Source organism: Lathyrus oleraceus, chromosome 6 (genome assembly GCF_024323335.1).
Source record: "Lathyrus oleraceus cultivar Zhongwan6 chromosome 6, CAAS_Psat_ZW6_1.0, whole genome shotgun sequence".
NCBI lineage: Eukaryota > Viridiplantae > Streptophyta > Magnoliopsida > Fabales > Fabaceae > Lathyrus > Lathyrus oleraceus.
Window position 1 is genome coordinate 397200032 of NC_066584.1, and position 17512 is coordinate 397217543.

A 17512-nucleotide genomic window follows, 5' to 3' on the forward strand; every position below is an offset into this window, starting at 1 on the left:
TATTTTAATTTTTTTAGGTATACCTTAGACAGCGCTTTTCAAAAAGCGCTGTCTAAGCCCCCCCCCCCCCCCCTTAGACAGCGCTTTTGCCTAAAGCGCTTTCTAATCCCCCCCTTAGACAGCGCTTTTTACAAAAGCGCTGTCTAAGGTATACGAAAATTTTTGAAGCTTTTGTTTTAAACCACATTTTTTCCAGGTTTATAAACCAGAATTTCTACCTGTTTTCAACCAGATTTTGACAGACAATTATCACATTTTATATATGCCAATGGACAGGGTCAACACCTCTCCATTGGCCTTGAATTTGTAGCTTTCTTTTGCCAAAATTTGAAAGTTGTATGGCACTGATAAGCTGGATGCATGGTAGAATTAGACTCATCTTTCATGCTGAACCTCTCAACTGTAGAGTGTTTCTCAAACAATTTAGGCAAACTTTTCAAGCTTTAGATTATGAGTACTAGTACAAAAATGAACCAAGGTCTAAGAAACTAATAACAAAAACTTATAATTGAAAGTTCATGAGTGAAGGAAAAAATCATCATTTCATGAGTGAATAAATATCTGTTACAACAGAGTATTAAATATCAGTTGAGGAGTCCTCTAACTGTCAGTAGCTTTAACATCATGGTCTTTATTGTTCAACTTCTGTACAGGCTTCACCTCCGACATGCCCAGAAGAGCCCTTTTCTGTGTCTAGACGTATTAAAAGCCTTTCAAGCAATTCTTGGCAGTCCATTGCAGTAACCATCACTGACAACCTTGCCCTACCCCTCCAGCATCCGATGGCTATTGTTGACTCATCAACTTTGAGGGACTCTTTAGTAACTGTGTTCTCTGCAGAAAAGGAAAAATGCCAGTAATCAGATATATCGATGTCAACGGGATAGTTTAAACTTTTCTAGAGCATCACCTGGGATTATACATACCTTTACCCAGAACTATCACGCAACAGCCTGGCAATAGATTTTCTGCCTTTTTACCAAACTCGGCATCAGTAAAATCTGTAAATTTTACATCTTTGTCTTGCAGAAGATGCTTGAAGTCCACGGGAGAAGCCTGTATAATTTGCTTTGTTATGTATGGGAGAATAAGGGGCAATCCTTCAGATGATATCCTGAAAGCACATGGTGCATCGGTACCTTCTCGTGCTGTTTGTCTTTCCTATAAGATAAGGCAAGAACAGTTATTCACAAGTACTAGTAAAAACAAACTGAGACTTATATCTCAATCGGTCAAAGACTGACTCCTTGACCAGAAAACCACTTCCATTACAAGGACAAGTTTACAAACTACAAGGCCATGTCATTCAAATACTAATAGATTTATTCAACAGTGTAGATTGTGACAATTCCTTGTGGCGTGCATGCTATTTGTACTATGCTAGAATGACGCATAGAAAAATCAGGTTGGTAAAGCAGTTTTAAATACATAAACTATTATATCACCATATAATCCTTACAGAATATATGTCAAAATGAGATATGAAAGCTTGACTATATAATTCATATCCAATAAAACTATAAACAATTTGAGCCAAAAAAACAAGTGCTGAAATTCATTAAATGATCTATGATATGAAATACTAGTTTCTAACTCTAATAGAAGATACAAGGTATAATTAACATTGACTTGAATGTTTTTAAAAAATTTATACATTTCCCTTTCATTATTTAAACTCAAACTCTGACAGAATGCCTCCCAAACCCAGCGCCAACACCATATCTACCAACCAATGTATTTAGGCCTTCTAATGGTGAGATTACCCACAAATTATTACGACCTCTGGCCCTTTATAACCGACCAAATACATTTGATATTCAATGAATCTAAAAAACGAGTTGTCTCTTATATAGAAGAACGGAGGTAGTATTTATTTAAACCCGAAAAATGGATGACAAATAAAATAAGACAATCATGTAATATAAAAATTCTAACAAGACCAGCAATATCTCTAAATTGAGAATAAAGTATACTTACAAACATCTTCATGCCAACTGAGGTTATTTTCAGTTGCTGCCCAGCTGAAAAGTTCAACTCAAGAATATCCTTGACAAACTTGGAGACATAGTAAATTCTTTTCACGTGACTGGTATCACTGTTTCGTGTAATAAGGTGGCCATTGAATGGAAAACCCTCATCAATCCCATAAAAGTCCCTTATACTATTAATAATTGTGTCATCTTTAAAAAAGACGACAGGGTCAACACCTCTCCATTGGCCCTGCTAAGAGTAGTATGTGTTGTCAGTCTTGATTATGTAAGTCTCAAATGATAGAGTATTATGACATCAGGATACAGATTGAAAAATCCTATCAAAATAGCATGCATGAAAAAAGCAAAATTACATAATGCATCAATATTGAAAAGATTAAGCAGAACTGAACAGAAATTCAATAACAGAACCGTCAAAAACCACAGAACAGCCAAGGGTAGTGGCAACAGCAAAATAGCTACTGCTCAGAAGAATAACAAAAACACTGCTGGGGCACAGCACAACCACAAACAACCAGTTGCATGTGTTGAACAAAACACACAGCATCCACACACATTCTGTTTGAAGTTAGTACAGATAGGTTATTTTTATGGAAATAGAAGATTAACTATTCCAAATATTGAGTTTTTAACCAAGAATTTCCTATTTCATAACTGGCCACAATAATCATTACACGTGCACCTCAGTCCTAGGTAAACACAGAACAGGCAATCAAATGTAAGTCATCAAGAGCCATCAATCAAAAAATAAAAACCAACCATACATTACATACTACAAACCTGGCATGACCTATTTGATAAAGTCATACATCTAGCCATTTGAAACTCATCATAAGTGAAGAATTTTAAATTTATAAGCACACAAAAGCTATGAAAAGATGCATACAAGAAGCTCGCAATGTTTCAAAGACTAAACCGCGAGCCATTCAACCAGTAGAATTGTGAACTGCATTGTTTACACTTCGGCTATTTGACCGGATCAATCACACTTTCACCTAAGCTCAAGCTATTCAAAACCATGACCCAAAGATCTCACCCGTTCAAAAACATCGATATATAAAGCTTATTAAAGAATTAACTAACTAGCTATTAACAAGTTCAAACATATTAACTAAGCAAATTAATGCCTATTTGGATAAACAGTTAAACTAAAGAATGAAGATGTGGATGTCACAACAACATAGGTTTGATCTATATTCACACATATTCAGAAATTTAGGAATACCATAGTTGTTAACAACAAACACCATGACCATAAGCCAGGTGCAGTCTGTGGTTCCTGCTTTGAGCCTTCTTGGTTTCAAGAAAGGCGCGATTGGCAAGAGTATAAGTAAGGATGATAGATGACATACCCGTTTGCTTTCATCCATATCAGCTTTGTTGCCTACCAGTATCTTGTTAACATTGTCAGAAGCATGCTGCTCAATGTTACGAATCCAATTCCTGATATATGGACACAAGATGATATAAGACTATTTGCCATGTAGAAAAGAAATAAAAATACATTTGAAGCACATGATCTGGACACAGTAAAATAAGTTGTATTGTCATGTAAAAGAACTTAAAACACATTGCAAGCCAAATTGTCCAATTGAACTGTTGAATAATTGAATTGGCTGAATATAATGGGTGTTCTACTAAGACATTAAGATTTAAGTAAATCCGGATTTAAGGAGTGGAAATGATGAAAGAGGAATAGCATGCAACACGAGAGTGTGAGGAAGAGAAAATTACTGTTAAAAGAAGATTCGTCAGTAACGTCATATACAAGCAAAATACCCATGGCTCCACGGTAGTAAGCTGCAAAAGAGGGAATAATTTTTGTGACATAAGATCAACAATTTGCATATATTATGAAATGGTAGCAGAAGCCAATTGACACTTAAATTTGAACATTCTACAACAAAATCTTACGATAACAACAAAGGTCGTTTACATTAAGGTGGAATCAGCAACATAGATCAAATACCCCCATGATATCCCAAAATAAGCACATAAAAGCTATAAATTGTATTCAAAACAAACCTTATCTTGCCAAACTTTGAAAAAATGGTATGAGTAACAAGCATAGAAGGTTTAGAAGAAACCCTAGTCTCCGCGAACCACCGCGACGGCACACCACTAACAACAACCGTATCCGGTTCGCGCCTGGAACTCCGATTGACATTCCGAAGACCATTCCTCCATTTCACAACGTCGTTTTCATTCTTCTCACTCAAAAACGACAGGTCCCAGATGTGGAGTGTACCGTAAACGACGGGATCTTCGCGTTTACGCTTTTTGAGGTCTTTGTTGAAGCGTTTGAATTGAAGATCTTCTTCGGGGAGAGGAAAGGGAAGAGAATGAGAGGTTTGGAGAAAATCGAGTAAGGCTCGTTTGGTTTTCCATTCGTCGATTTGGTTTGTTATGGAGGATGAAGGTGTGGAAGGGTGTACGGTGAGGTTGAGTTTGATGCATGGTAGGAGAGTGAGGTCTTTGTCTATTTCTAGGGTTGCTGTTGGGGGGATTAGGTTTAGATTTTCTTGCTCCTCCATTTTCATCTTCATGCTCATCACTCAGTCACTCGCTGACTAAACTGGTGTTATTTTCTTCTGCTACTTTTCTCTTACATCGTTAAAAATTAAAATCAGTTTAAACAGCGCTTTCTCAAAAGCGCTGTCTAAGGGGGGGTCTTAGACAGCGCTTTCTAAAAGCGCTGTCTAAGACCCCCCCTTAGACAGCGCTTTCTAAAAGCGCTGTCTAAGACCCCCCCTTAGACAGCGCTTTCATTAAATTTTTAGAACATTTTCCGTGTTTTATTTTATTTTAACCTTAGACAGCGCTTTCTTTTAAAAGCGCTGTCTAAGATGCGCTGTTAAAAAACCTTTTTGGCGTAGTGAGGGTTGTGTTGTTAGAGAGTTATGCGATTGGGGTTGTGACTGCACAAGAGTTGTGCTTTCTAGCAAATTTTCGTACAGTGTTAACCGGTTAACGCAAGACGGAATATTGTTTTCTAAAAGATTTTCAAACAGTGTTAACCGGTTGTAGCACCTCAAATTTGCACCTACCCATTGTACATACATTTTCATATTAGGTCATTAACATAACATAGTCCACTGCATAACATTGCATTGTCCTTTGCCCAAGTGCAAGTCATCAGACAAGATTAGGTCAAGATGATCAGGAGATCAGTCAAACAAGCAAGCTAGTGCAATTTCCATTGAGACAAAGCCCTAGGGTTGGTTTATCAAGTTCATATGATTATGTGAACATTTTGAAGTGGTTTGGGCAAAGATTGGATGCCCAGAAGTCATCAGTCAAGCTGAATTTCATTTGAAACCCTAAGAGGTCAACTGTGGTCAACTGTGCCTGATTTTATGGATTTGAAGGTGGGAGATGGTTTGAAAGGCTTCATTCATGTCCATACAAGTCTCATTTGACATTTCAAAGATCAAGATTGAAGAATTTGAAGTCAGATGAAAAGTTTCCTAAAATAGCAGGTGACCTGTAATTGGAAACTGCCAAGAATGGAAAGTTCTTCTCCTCAAATTTACTTCATCATACAAGCTTCAAATAGAATTTTGTCCAACATGTAAGTTGAATATCTTGTTCTCACCTTTCCAAAAAGTCCAAGAACACTCATTTCTCATGTGTGGTTGGCAAGTTATGATCAAATCATTTTCAGAAAATGTTGAAATTCAAAGTGCCATAACTTTTGAATGGAAAGGCCAAATTGGGTGATTCTTTTTTGAGCAAACCACATTTGACATGAACTTTCATGATGCATCATCACATTTCATCAAAAATCAACACATCTAAATGGCATTTTTCAAGTGGACAAATTTGTATTTTGGTGGGAAAAATTGTGTTTTTGAAAAATATATGGCATTTGCACTCCAAACCAATTCCAACACATTCTAAATGACAAATATGACTTGCTCAAATTGCATTTTTACTGTTACATTGGCTGCATTGTGAAAAGGGCATTTTGGCCAATTGTGCATAAATTTCATTTTTGCTAATTCACTTGAATTTTGCCTAATCTTGATTAGCATTTGAATTAACACATGATATAAGTTCATAATCATAACAGAAACCTAAGGACAATTCATTTTTCAGATCTAAACTCAGAAATCACCAAAATTCTCTCAATTTTCTTCAAACTTTTTCACACTTTTTTCACCATTTCCATTGAATTTCTTCACTCTTTTTGCTGGTTCTTGTTTGATCTATCTTCTACAGGTATTATTGAAGAACTGTTTCACAAAACCTTGGCCAAAGCATTGAGAAATCGTGACTGTCATCATCAAGTTCATCCATGGCAAATTGATGATTCTTGAAGTTGGAGCATAAGCGAGCTACAAGACCTATTCCAATCATCTTCTACATCATCAATCATCACCTGTTTCAGCATTTCAGACCTTGGAACGCACAAATCCAACACTGCCATCTCCAAGAGGTTAGATTTCGATCTCAATAATTGTTGTAATTAAGATATGGCTTCAATAGATCGTTCATTGCTGAGCATTCTGAAACTTGAATCATGAATTTTCGTTGAGTATCGAAGGAGATATCTTGATTTGAACATTTGAGTGTGAAACTTAATTTGATTGATTCGTGAAGCATGAGTAGATTTAGGTTAAATGCTTGCTAGATTCATGATGTATGTTAAACGCCGGTCATTTTGATATAAGGCACGATGATTTTAGTGAGAATTTGTTCATGTTGAATTTCTGGAATGATGAATGTGTATGAATGCTCAAGAACAATGCCAGAATGCTATTTGATCCGTGCTTCTTCGTTTCGTTTTCAAATTCCTGTTTCCCGCGGTTTCTGTCCACTCGCGCGTTGCCACGCCCTTAAGTGAAACGCGGCGTTTCACTTAAGTGGCCACTTATTTACGCTTTTGCCACTGCAGCATTTAAAATCATTTCATTTCTTTTCTTTTTTAAATTTTTATTTCATTTTGATCATCAATCTTAGAAAAATCATAACTCCTTCAATTTTGATCCAAATTTGATGCAATTTTTTGTGCCATTCTCCTTGTGATGTGCTGGATTTTTTGGTTATTTTTAATCATATTGTGCACGTGTGGAAAAATTATTTGGCTAGGGATTGTTTGAATGTGTCCTTTGTGCACCATGCTCACCATTTTGATCATAAAATCTTGATGCTTCATTAGAAATTCATGAAATTTTATATGCATGATCTTGACTCTTTCCTGAGCATTTTGATATGTGGTTTGTAATTTTTGAGTTCCTGGAATGAGAGTTATGACATGATCTTTGAGGTGTTACATTTTGTGTCATGCCATGCTTTGTGCATCTTATTGATTTTATTTGCCTTGCCATTTAAACTTGAATTGAGCTGGATTTTTGCATAAGAATACTTATGAATGTTGAGAATACATGTGAATTTTTCTGGAATTTTTGAATCCATTTCCTGTTTGATTGGAATTTCCTCCCCTGTTTGGTCATTTGTTGACATTTTGGTGACACATGTTTGTATTTGGTTTGTGAAATTCTGGTTATTAATGGGATGGATTTGAAATTTGGCATGAGTATTGTGGACATCTTGAAGTGCATTTTGGCTTTGGTCCCATTCATTTATCATGTTTGATTGCTGTTTTATGATTGGTTGAAGTGGATGCATGTTTTGATGCTTTGTATGAGCTTGTATGAATTTGTCTGGACTTTATGAATTTCATTGACCTACTTCCCTTGATCCAAATGAGCTGAAATTTGGTGTGCTTGACATGTTGTGAATTCTGTTTGATCATGAATTTTTTGGGGTTTTATTGAAATGTTTTGATATTGATTTGATTGTGATCATTCTGTTTGGTCCTTTGAGGTTGCAAATTGCATGTTTTGTGCCTTTTCCTTCATGAAATGATGATGATGAATGATATGAATGTGGAACCACTTGGGTTGGATTCTTAATTGTTTGATCTTGATTTGGATAAGTTTCATGTTCTGTTTTGACTTTTTGATCTCATTTTGACCCTAGTCTTGTACTAGTGGTCTTGTGCTCTCACTTTTGAGTTGTGTTTCAGGTTAATAGCACAATGGCCTATGCTTGATGATGTGCCTCCATTGGAGTTGACTTGTGACTTGTCTATGGCTAACTTTGACTTTGTTTTGTAGGGTTTGATACTTGAGTTTGAGCTTTAGGGCTTGCACCTTTGTGCATTGTGATTGTGTTTGACTGTACAGATTAACTGTTGACTTTTGCTGTTTAATGTTGGTTGGTCTGAGTACTGATTGTATTTGATTGATTTCAGGTACATTAGTTGCTAATAGTTCTTTGAGAACTTGCTTTGCTTTGCTTGATAGCATTTGCACTGAGGTATAATGATTTCTTCTCCATGTAGTCTGGAAGACCTGGCCTGTTACTTGGCCAGGCACCTGTCTGAAGTCCTCCTTAAGAGGCAATGGTTGTGCTTGTTTATTTTTGTCCCCAAGCAGGAAAGACCTTTGTTAAGGCAATTGGCAGACACAAGAGATGTGTAGTCCACCTCCTGCTATTCTGTTGAGTCGTCCCTTGGCTTACATCACATGTTGATGCCTTGTGGACATTAACCCAAGATCAGTTGAGTCAGTGTCATAAGTGTAGAAGGGTTCCCACTTTCTGGACCCACACTTCATTGTCTGAAGCTCTCCCTGACCAGGGATAAGAGCTGTGAAGTCTAATCTTCACTCACCTTTCATCTGGCTTCACCTCGGCTCTCAATGTCAAGGTTAAGAGCTAACATCACCCAGATACAGATGGCTTGCTCTTGCAGCCTAACCCCTTGATTGAGCCCCACTTGTGTGTATATAGTGTGTGCTATTTGTGATTGTTTGCTTTGCTGTTTGAGCTGATTAAGATAGGCTTGCTCCCTGTGCAAGTTAGCTAGCAACCTTGACTTAGGGATGATTTTTGCATGATAACATCTAGGCTCGAGTTAGTCTCCCTAGTTGTGTCTCCCTCTGTTATCTGGTTAGGCTAGCCTTGTGTCCCTTCGTAGGGGAACTACGTCGCCTTGACCCTCATACCAGATGAGGTACGTAGGCAGGAGATGAGCCGATCTCTCCGGGCGCCCGTCTTGTTTTGTGTTGTGTGTGTCAGGAGATGGATGTAAGACCAGCGATTGGCATTCCGTATCCTCTTGTTGTGTGCTTGGAGTCCGGTATAAGTCCATCAAGTGGCATCTGGTTTCCAGTGTGGGTGTGTTTTGGTTCGGAATCTGATGTAAGTCCAGCGATTGGCATTCGGATTCCATGTTTGCCTGTGTGGTTTTGTTTGCGTGCGTGAGCCGAGCTACGGATGCTCTGATTCTTCTTAGTCCGAGAAGATACGTATGCATAGGATGCGACATCCTAGCGAGCATGTGTTTTTCCCAGTCCGAACTACTTCGACTCTGATGTCTATGCTTGATAGACTAAGTAGGCCCAGGATACGATATCCTGCCGAGTCAGTCTTGTTTGTTTTCTTGAGTCTCTTTCAGCCAGTGTTTGTTTGTTTGTGAGCAGTGTTTTAGCAACCATTTTCCTTCCTTTTGTGCGTGGATCCCGTCGAGTACGACGGATGCGTAGGGGTGCTAATACCTTCCCTTCGCATAACCGACTCCCGATCCCATTCTCTTTGGTCGCGAGACCATGCTTTTTCCAGGTTTACTCTGAGCGTTTCCTTTCCCTCTTTTGGGATAAATAACGCACGGTGGCGGCTCTGTTGTCTTGTTTTCCCGCCGGTTTTTTCGCGTAATGCGACAGCTGGCGACTCTGCTGGGGACTATAGAGAAGTTGACCTCTTGCTGGTCCATCTTCCCTAAGCGAGTCTCTCCTAGCGTTCTCTAGGTTATGGCTTTGGTTGCTTTTTGCTGTGTTATTGATTGCATTCATTGTTTATTGTTTGCATTTATGTGTGCATTAATGTTTGCATTCATTCATATTCATCTGCTGTGCTGGCTGTGTTTCTCTGTTTGGGGGTGGGAGTTACTCGAGGTAAAAGGCCCAATACCCAGGCTATGAGTGAAATCTAGGAAACCTAGGAATAGAGTGATTCATGGGAAGCGGGTGGTATGCGCCACTTAGCGGAACATTGATATCACGAGCAGTTCAGACCCTGGTGGGGTATTATCGTTACATACTTTGGGTGTGTATATGATGATATTCTGTGAAAGGTTATTTATGCTGTGTTTCTCTTGACTTTACCCTGGCCTAGATGACACCCGTGAGTGGGGAGGGAATGATCATTTTAACAGGTACAGTCGGTGACTTGTTGGTGACTCTTGGTACTGATGGTGACTATGGATTATGGACATTTATTTCTGGGACGCCGGATCTGTCCGTGGTTTATCAGCGGGTTCCGTTTATTTCGGATCCCCGGGTTGAATTTGAGAGTACCTGTTCAGAGGATCTGGCTGTCATCCGTTCAGCGGATGTTTCTGTAATGATGATGTAATCTCCGGTTCCGTTTATTTCGGAACTCCCCAAGTCGGATTTATGGTGACTCAGTTGACTGTGACTGGTTCAGAGAATGGGTCTTCAGACGACTTGGTGGCCCAGTGACCTGCATTCATGCATTTGCATCATCCCATTTCGCATTCATCTGCATTCAACCCATGTCGATCCGTACTCAGGGTCCATTGTTGATTGAGATTCTGGTTGAGGGACATCCAGATGTCAGATTGTTATTGATGAAAAATTATTTGTCTCAGTGATGCTAGAATCAAAGGACGGAATATTCCTGGTACGGATAGACGTTGCATGTGTGAGTCATACTAACCCATTTGCTGTTTTGTAGGTGTCAACCAGTGTGTATAGCTCGTTTGCTCAGATATCCTGCTAGGGGCAAAAAATCCAAAATGATGGATCCTCCCAACGCCGACATCCTTGAACTGAAAGAGATGGTGAGGGATTTGTTCAGTGTTGTGCAAGGGCTTGCCTTGGGGCAGAAAGCCATGTCTGAGAGATGGGACAAGATTGAGAAGTGGCTGATAGTGGAGAAAGTTCAGGGGAAGGCTCCGTCCTCCGAAGTGAACAAACCCTCTGGCACTGTAGCCAAGAAACCCTCTGACAGTGGTCCGTTCAAGAAGGAGGTTGAGTCAGTTGGTATGCCGGTAAAAAGGGAACGCAGTCAGGATCGTTATCACCCTTACGCTGCCACTGTAACCACTCTTGTTGGTAATTCACTTGTACCACAGCAACAACCACCACCTCAACAGAAGGCACCGAGAGCTAAGAGCCAGGTGAAGAAGAAGAAGGAGGATCGTCAGTTTGAGGATCCGCCTGTGACTTATACCCTTCTGTTCAGAAGATTGAGGGATTTGGGGTTAGTCCGGCCGAGGATATTGATTCCCATAGAACGGCAGAAGAGGCCTGCACACTATGACGAGAATGCCAGGTGCGAGTTCCATTCTGAGGCACCCGGACACAGCATTGAGGGCTGTAGAGCTTTTAAGCATGTCGTCCAAGACATGGTGGACTCTAAGACCATCAGCTTGGCACAGATAATGAATGGGGGGGCCAACCCTGTACCCAGGCAGGGTCCTGTAAAGATGAAGATGGTGAAAAAGGTCAAGAGAGGAATGGGGGTGACTGAGGAAGATCAGTTAAAGGTCCCAATGTCTGTGGTCTCAAAACCTCTGATGCAGGATGGAGCTTTCCCTGCTGTTGATATTTGTTGTGCGGCTGCCACCACAGAGGGATTGATGAGAGACACGACCCAGAAGATGGTGGAAATGGACAGTGAAAAATTTGAAACACCCAGTCAAGCAATCGAAACCGTCAAGGTGGAGAATGCTGTTGTTACTGAGAAGGAGAAGAAGTTGTCCATTTCTTCTTATAAACAAGCTTTGGAGGTGGTGAAGAACCAAGAGGCCCAAGGCTGGGGCAGGATCATTGACATAGTGGTAAAGGCAGACATGTTCGGGATTGGTTATCCAGATCAAGAGTCGTCTAGACCAAACAGAGGACGTCGTCCGCCGTACATATTTGTCAGTGCAGGAATGCTGGATTCTGATCATGCTTGTTCAGTGAGTGAAGAGACCGACCGTGACCGCGAGCTCGAGTTGTGGATAAAGTCGTGCGTACCAGGCAACTGGAAGGCCTCCAAAATCACCACTGTCACTCATCCTGAGGTGTAGGATTTCTGGTTTTATTTTGTTTGCATGAAAGCCATACGTTTTGCCCGAAACGTAATGGTCCATTGTAAGGGCCATCTCATGTGTTTCATTGTGCAACATTTTGCATCAGTAATAAATGGATGTTTTTGTGATTAAAGCGGTGTTCCCTGTTTTTCACTTTTTGCAGTTTTAAAAAAATAAAAATAAAAATGGCAATGTTTTTATTCTCTTTCCTTTTGATTCATTTGGTTCCGACCACAAAAGTGATTACCTTCCTGATCTTATCGATAACAATTTGGTTACACCTCTGCATGACTTCGACAATCCGATCTATCATGCCGAAGAAGAAGGCGAAGAAGATTGTGATCTGCTAGAATTAGCCAGCTTGTTGAAACAAGAGGAGAAGGTGATTCAACCGCACGAGGAGCGATTCAAGATTGATATTTCAAGTACCGCCGAGGTCAGAAGGGAAATGAAAGTTGAGGCCGCTTCAGAGGTGAGTTGAGAACAGAATGGTAGCCCTGTTGAAAGAGCGGGTTGATATCTTCACCTGGTTGCATCAAGATACACCAGGGTGGAATACCCATGTTGTGGGGCACGAGCTACCATGGAGAGAAGACTGTCCTCCAGTGAAGCGGAAACCGGTGCTAAAAGATGAGAATGTGTGTGGACTATCGAGACGTGAATAGAGCTAGTTCGAAAGATGAATTCCCGGTACTTTACATTGATGTATTGGTTGATAGTACAGCTCAATTCTCGGTGTTTACCCTCATGGATGGCTTTCTGGCCAAAATCAAGTGTAATTGTCGCCAGATGATATGGAGTAAACAATGTCCATCACACCAAAGAGTACCTTCTTGTTATAAGGTGAAGAAGAAGGCCGATGCCACGGATCAAAGGGCTACGGTGACTTTGTTTCATGATATGACTCATCGTGAGAGCGAATGCCATGTTGATGACATGATGGCAAAGTCCCAAGCAGAAGAGGGGCATCCGGTGGATCAAGTTGTTTGACAGGCAGAGATAACTCATACTGTTGAGTTCGAAGTCGCGCACTTATGGAGTGCTGTCCGGCAAGCTGCCGAGGCTTATTGTAAGCGGATAAGAGGAGTCGAGGTCGATCCTGCTAAAAAAAAAAAAAGAACAGTGCAAGAAACGCCTGAACCAAAAACCAAAAAAAGAAAGAAATCAAATGGTCTGGTGGAATGATGACTGCCAAGGGGCATGGAAAGATAAAAGAATGAGTAGCAGGAACCTCTGATTCTGAGACATTCTGTGGAAGAAACAATTGTTAATCTGGTACTTGACAGCCCTCAAGGGGTCTATGAGGTGTGTATTAGGTCAGCATGACGAGTCTTGTCGAAAAGAGCATGCAATTTACCTAAGCAAAAAGTTTATCGACTGTGAAACAATACACTCACTGCTCGAGAAAACTTGATGTACTTTGGCATAGGTTGCTCGCCGATTGAGACAGCATGCTGGTTCATACCACTTTGTGGATGTCCAAGATGGATCTGATCGAGTATGTGCTTGAGAAGTTAGCATTGAACGAACGGGTTGCGAGAGGGCAAATGGTGTCGACCGAATACGATATTCAGTATACCTCCCAGAAAGCAACCAAGAGGAGGGTATTGTATGGTTATCTCGCCCAATAACCCATTGATGATTCTCAACCCAGGAAGTCTGAATTCCCTGATGAGGATATCTCGAGGTGCTCGAATCGAAAGATTGAGAGTGACCGATCCCGGAGGAGGGGCCTGACCCTGAATCCGAACGGATTCTGATGTCTGATGGGGAGAATTTAAAGTGAATGAGCTAGTGCTTCCCCGATAACATTTGAATGCACCAACGAGGGTGACTGAGTACGAAGTTGGTATCCTGAGTGTCGTACTTCGGTGCGTGCATCTACTGGGGCAACACCTTTCTCACTCCGGTATGGGATGAAGGTTGTACTACCATTTGAGACTCAGGTTTTGTCGCAGGGTCCCGTTGGACGTAAACTTGAAAAAGGATGAGTGGATGAGGACTCAGTATGATGCATTGAGCCTGATTGCGAAAAGAGGCTGACAGTTACTTGTCATGGGGCAGTTGTACCCAGTAAATGAAGCGTGTTGTTAACTAAGAAGTGCGACCTCGTGCGTGCCATGGAAGAGAGGTGGTGTTGAAAAGGATCCTTCTTCCTCAAGACGATCGTGGGGTAAGTGGATATACAGTCAGGAATCCCCAGCATGGTCAAGAAGGCTTTCTCCGACAGAGCCTTGTTGCTGACAACCATGAGTGGCGAGGATTTTCCATCCCCTGTGAATGCGGACGCAGTTAGAAAATACTTCGTAAAAAGAGACCCGCTGGACAAAAAGAATAAAAGAGTCCAGGCAAAAAAGGGCATCCCGGCGAACCAAAAAAAAAAGAGAAAAGGTTCGGGCAAAAGTTAGGGATGATAAAAGAAAAGAACTGTACACCCGGCAAGTCGAAAACCCCACAAGGGCGACTTGGGCAAAAAAGGGTATCCTGGTGGACTGAAACCCGAAAGGGCGGTCCAGGCAAGAGAGGGATTGAAACGAACAACTGCGTCTAGCATGATCGTTTGTGCTTTGGTTAAGACATCACGGCTAGTATCCGACAGAGATCGATCGGAAGCGTCTGGTTCAGAAGGCCGAAAGTGCGGAAAGTCTTGAGGACATATGGGGTGTAACCGAGTTGGAACCCGATGAGATCACGGTTTCACATTGCCATTAGGATAGATTTTTCCTTTTGTGCGCAATCACCTCTTTCCAGGGTTTGCTTCCTGTGTGTTGCTCGATTCTGAGCCACCCTTTTTCAGTCAATAAATGCGTTCAGTCAAATAGTTTTGTTTTTGTTTTCATTATCGCTTTGATTACGAAAACATCCGTTCGTTTTGATAAGAATATTTGCATTTTGAAACATAGAGGTCCCTTCCGATGCGTGCTTATAAGATTGAAATCTGGAAATCTTATTCGGAGGTTTGAGTGACCCAGATGTTGAAGTGTTGGCACGCCTGGGGCACGCTTTTATCTAACAATCTCTTGTGCAGGTACTGTTAGATGTCTTCATTCGCTGGCAGGTAGTGGTATGAAACCTTTTGACAAAGGAGATCCCTGCAGAGCCCGACCAGGGGCAATAGACAGACGAACGGTGAAAAGCTCGTGACAGAGTTGTGACGACAATCCCTGAAAGCTAATCAAGAAGACTCTTCAAAGCCTAAGGACTGGAAAGTTTGTATGAATCCCAGGAATTCGATCTTCGTGGGATGAATCAGAAGAGTCTAGGCGAGTCTGGGAGTTCTCAAAAGTGGAAAGCCGACACTGTGGGTGGACGATGGATGCCGCTGTTCGGCGACTCGACAGGTGTTCCGTGTCCAATAGGCTGTACTTCCCCAGTGGGTGTGAGAGGGTTATCTCCCTAACAGATTTGAGATCAGTGTCTCCTCAGAAAGCCTGAAGGTTACTGCCTTCCTAGCAGGGTAATCTCCAAAGCAGATCGGGTTCGGAGAAAATCATCCCCAGTAGAGATAAGCATGGGTTGCCTCCCCTAGCAGGGTAATCTCCAAGCGGATCGGGTTCGATGGAGGTCATCCCCAGCGAAGTTTATCTTTTCCCAGCAGGGTGGAAATGGACGTGGTATTGAAATCTTCAGCAAGGTTCCTGGAGCTCCCCTACGTTGTCTATGAAGGACGTGTGTTTATGCATTCATCATTTAGATAAGCATAGCATATTGCATCATTAGTGCGTAGCATTTCCATGATCATGGGGCATTGTGTAAAACAAAAAAAAACTTATGCATTTGCATTGATATCCATTAGCCCAGGCCGTGGTGACCATCCGAGAATGGATTGTTGGAAGGAGTTTAGCCTCGCGCCTTTGGATCGATTTCAGAATTGGGTTCCCCAGCAAGGTAGAAAGGTGTTTTCCCAACAAGTGACTCCGCAAGTGAGCGGGTATCCCCAACAGTGTTACTCCCCATAATTGGTAGTATCTTGCCAGCTTGGGTCAATTCCCCTAGCAGATGTGGGTGTGTCTGATCTCTCCATATAGAGTCGACCCCTTAAGCAGAAAATGTCTACCATTCCTTCTGCGCTCCCCACTGAGTTTTATCCTCGTGGATGACGGTTGTTTCCGTTCCCTCCCCTTGGGATGGGTTTTCCCTATCGAGTTCTTTCCTCATTAGGATGAGTCTTGATTCAGTATTGCCTTTTGGATCGATCCTGAATTGGCTTCCTATTGGCTGTCTCCTGTGCTTCCTTGTGGTACATATGAGTAGTTGCTTACTAACCGGCACTCATTCATCTTATCCTCAGCGGAATTTGAGGCTTCTACCCACAAACCGGTAGTTGTAAGTCCTATCTTTGTGGTTTTCTACCTAATAACTGGTAGTTGTAAAATCCCACTTTCATCCCCTAGCAGAGGTAACCTTTGTGGTTCATTCTGATTGTTGGCGGATTTTGTGGCCTCTACCTACAAACCGGTAGTTGTAAGTCCTATCTTTGTGGTTTTCTACCTAATAACTGGTAGTTGTAAAATCCCACTTTCATCCCCTAGCAGAGGTAACCTTTGTGGTTCATTCTGATTGTTGGCGGATTTTGTGGCCTCTACCTACAAACCGGTAGTTGTAAGTCCTATCTTTGTGGTCTTCTACCTACTAACCGGTAGATGTGAATCCTCTGTTCTCCCCTGTGTGGAGTTAACCCTTTGTGCTCATCCTAGCGATGACGGTTACCTTTCTGTGGTTTTCTGCCTACTAACCGGTAGATGTAATCCCCTCTTTGTGGTTATCATTATCCAGTTTCGGTATTGATATTCCTTTCACCTTTTGGATATTTGCTCCGAGTTAGCAACTTTATCCCTTTTGATTGGTCATCTTTTGCATACCTAGTCTGGTACCCCGGTGCCTTTCTTGTCGGTCGTTTATCCATTTAACAACCTACAACCTGGTATCCTTGGTGTTCCTTCCTATTTGCTCGCTGTCGTGACCTTGATCCCCAGTGAGATTGTAACACCCTTCTACCCAAACGACATATTTAAATAAATTATCAGAGTACAACATGTAGAAGAGTTTACATTTCTTACAACATAACACTTATCGCATCACAACATAAAACATATTATTTATTTTATTAAAACTTCGCAGCGGACAACAACACAAATATTATCATTCATCATATAACAATTCATAATAATGTTTCAACATTATCTCAACAAAGCATCTCAACATATTAGTCATCATAAACAACGTAAATAATAACCAATTATCTATCGAATCCCATAACCCCGGTGTCACATGACCAGAGCATTTGACTCGACTCCGTAGAATAACTCTACACTTATTCTTCAAACCTCAACAATAGCTACTCCTCTTTATCTGCACATTGCTCATCATAGATGAACATAAACACATGCAGAAGGGGTGAGAATTACATTAT

At 41.2% G+C, this 17512-nt stretch overlaps 2 protein-coding genes across 2 annotated transcripts; both read right to left on the bottom strand.

Moving 5' to 3' along the window:
• Positions 1–558: 558 nt before the first annotated feature.
• Positions 559–2231, bottom strand: LOC127097630 (uncharacterized). Its single transcript, XM_051036128.1, has 3 exons — positions 1978–2231; positions 927–1161; positions 559–834 (listed from the first exon to the last, which is right to left on the bottom strand). Exons 1-3 carry the CDS (start codon positions 1987–1989, stop codon positions 632–634), a joined length of 450 nt encoding a protein of 149 aa, XP_050892085.1. The 5' UTR covers positions 1990–2231; the 3' UTR covers positions 559–631.
• A 1091-nt stretch (positions 2232–3322) lies between these two features.
• Positions 3323–4577, bottom strand: LOC127092548 (uncharacterized). The gene has a single exon (XM_051031448.1). The coding sequence runs from the start codon at positions 4541–4543 to the stop codon at positions 3953–3955; it is 591 nt and encodes a 196-aa protein (XP_050887405.1). The 5' UTR covers positions 4544–4577; the 3' UTR covers positions 3323–3952.
• Positions 4578–17512: the final 12935 nt, after the last annotated feature.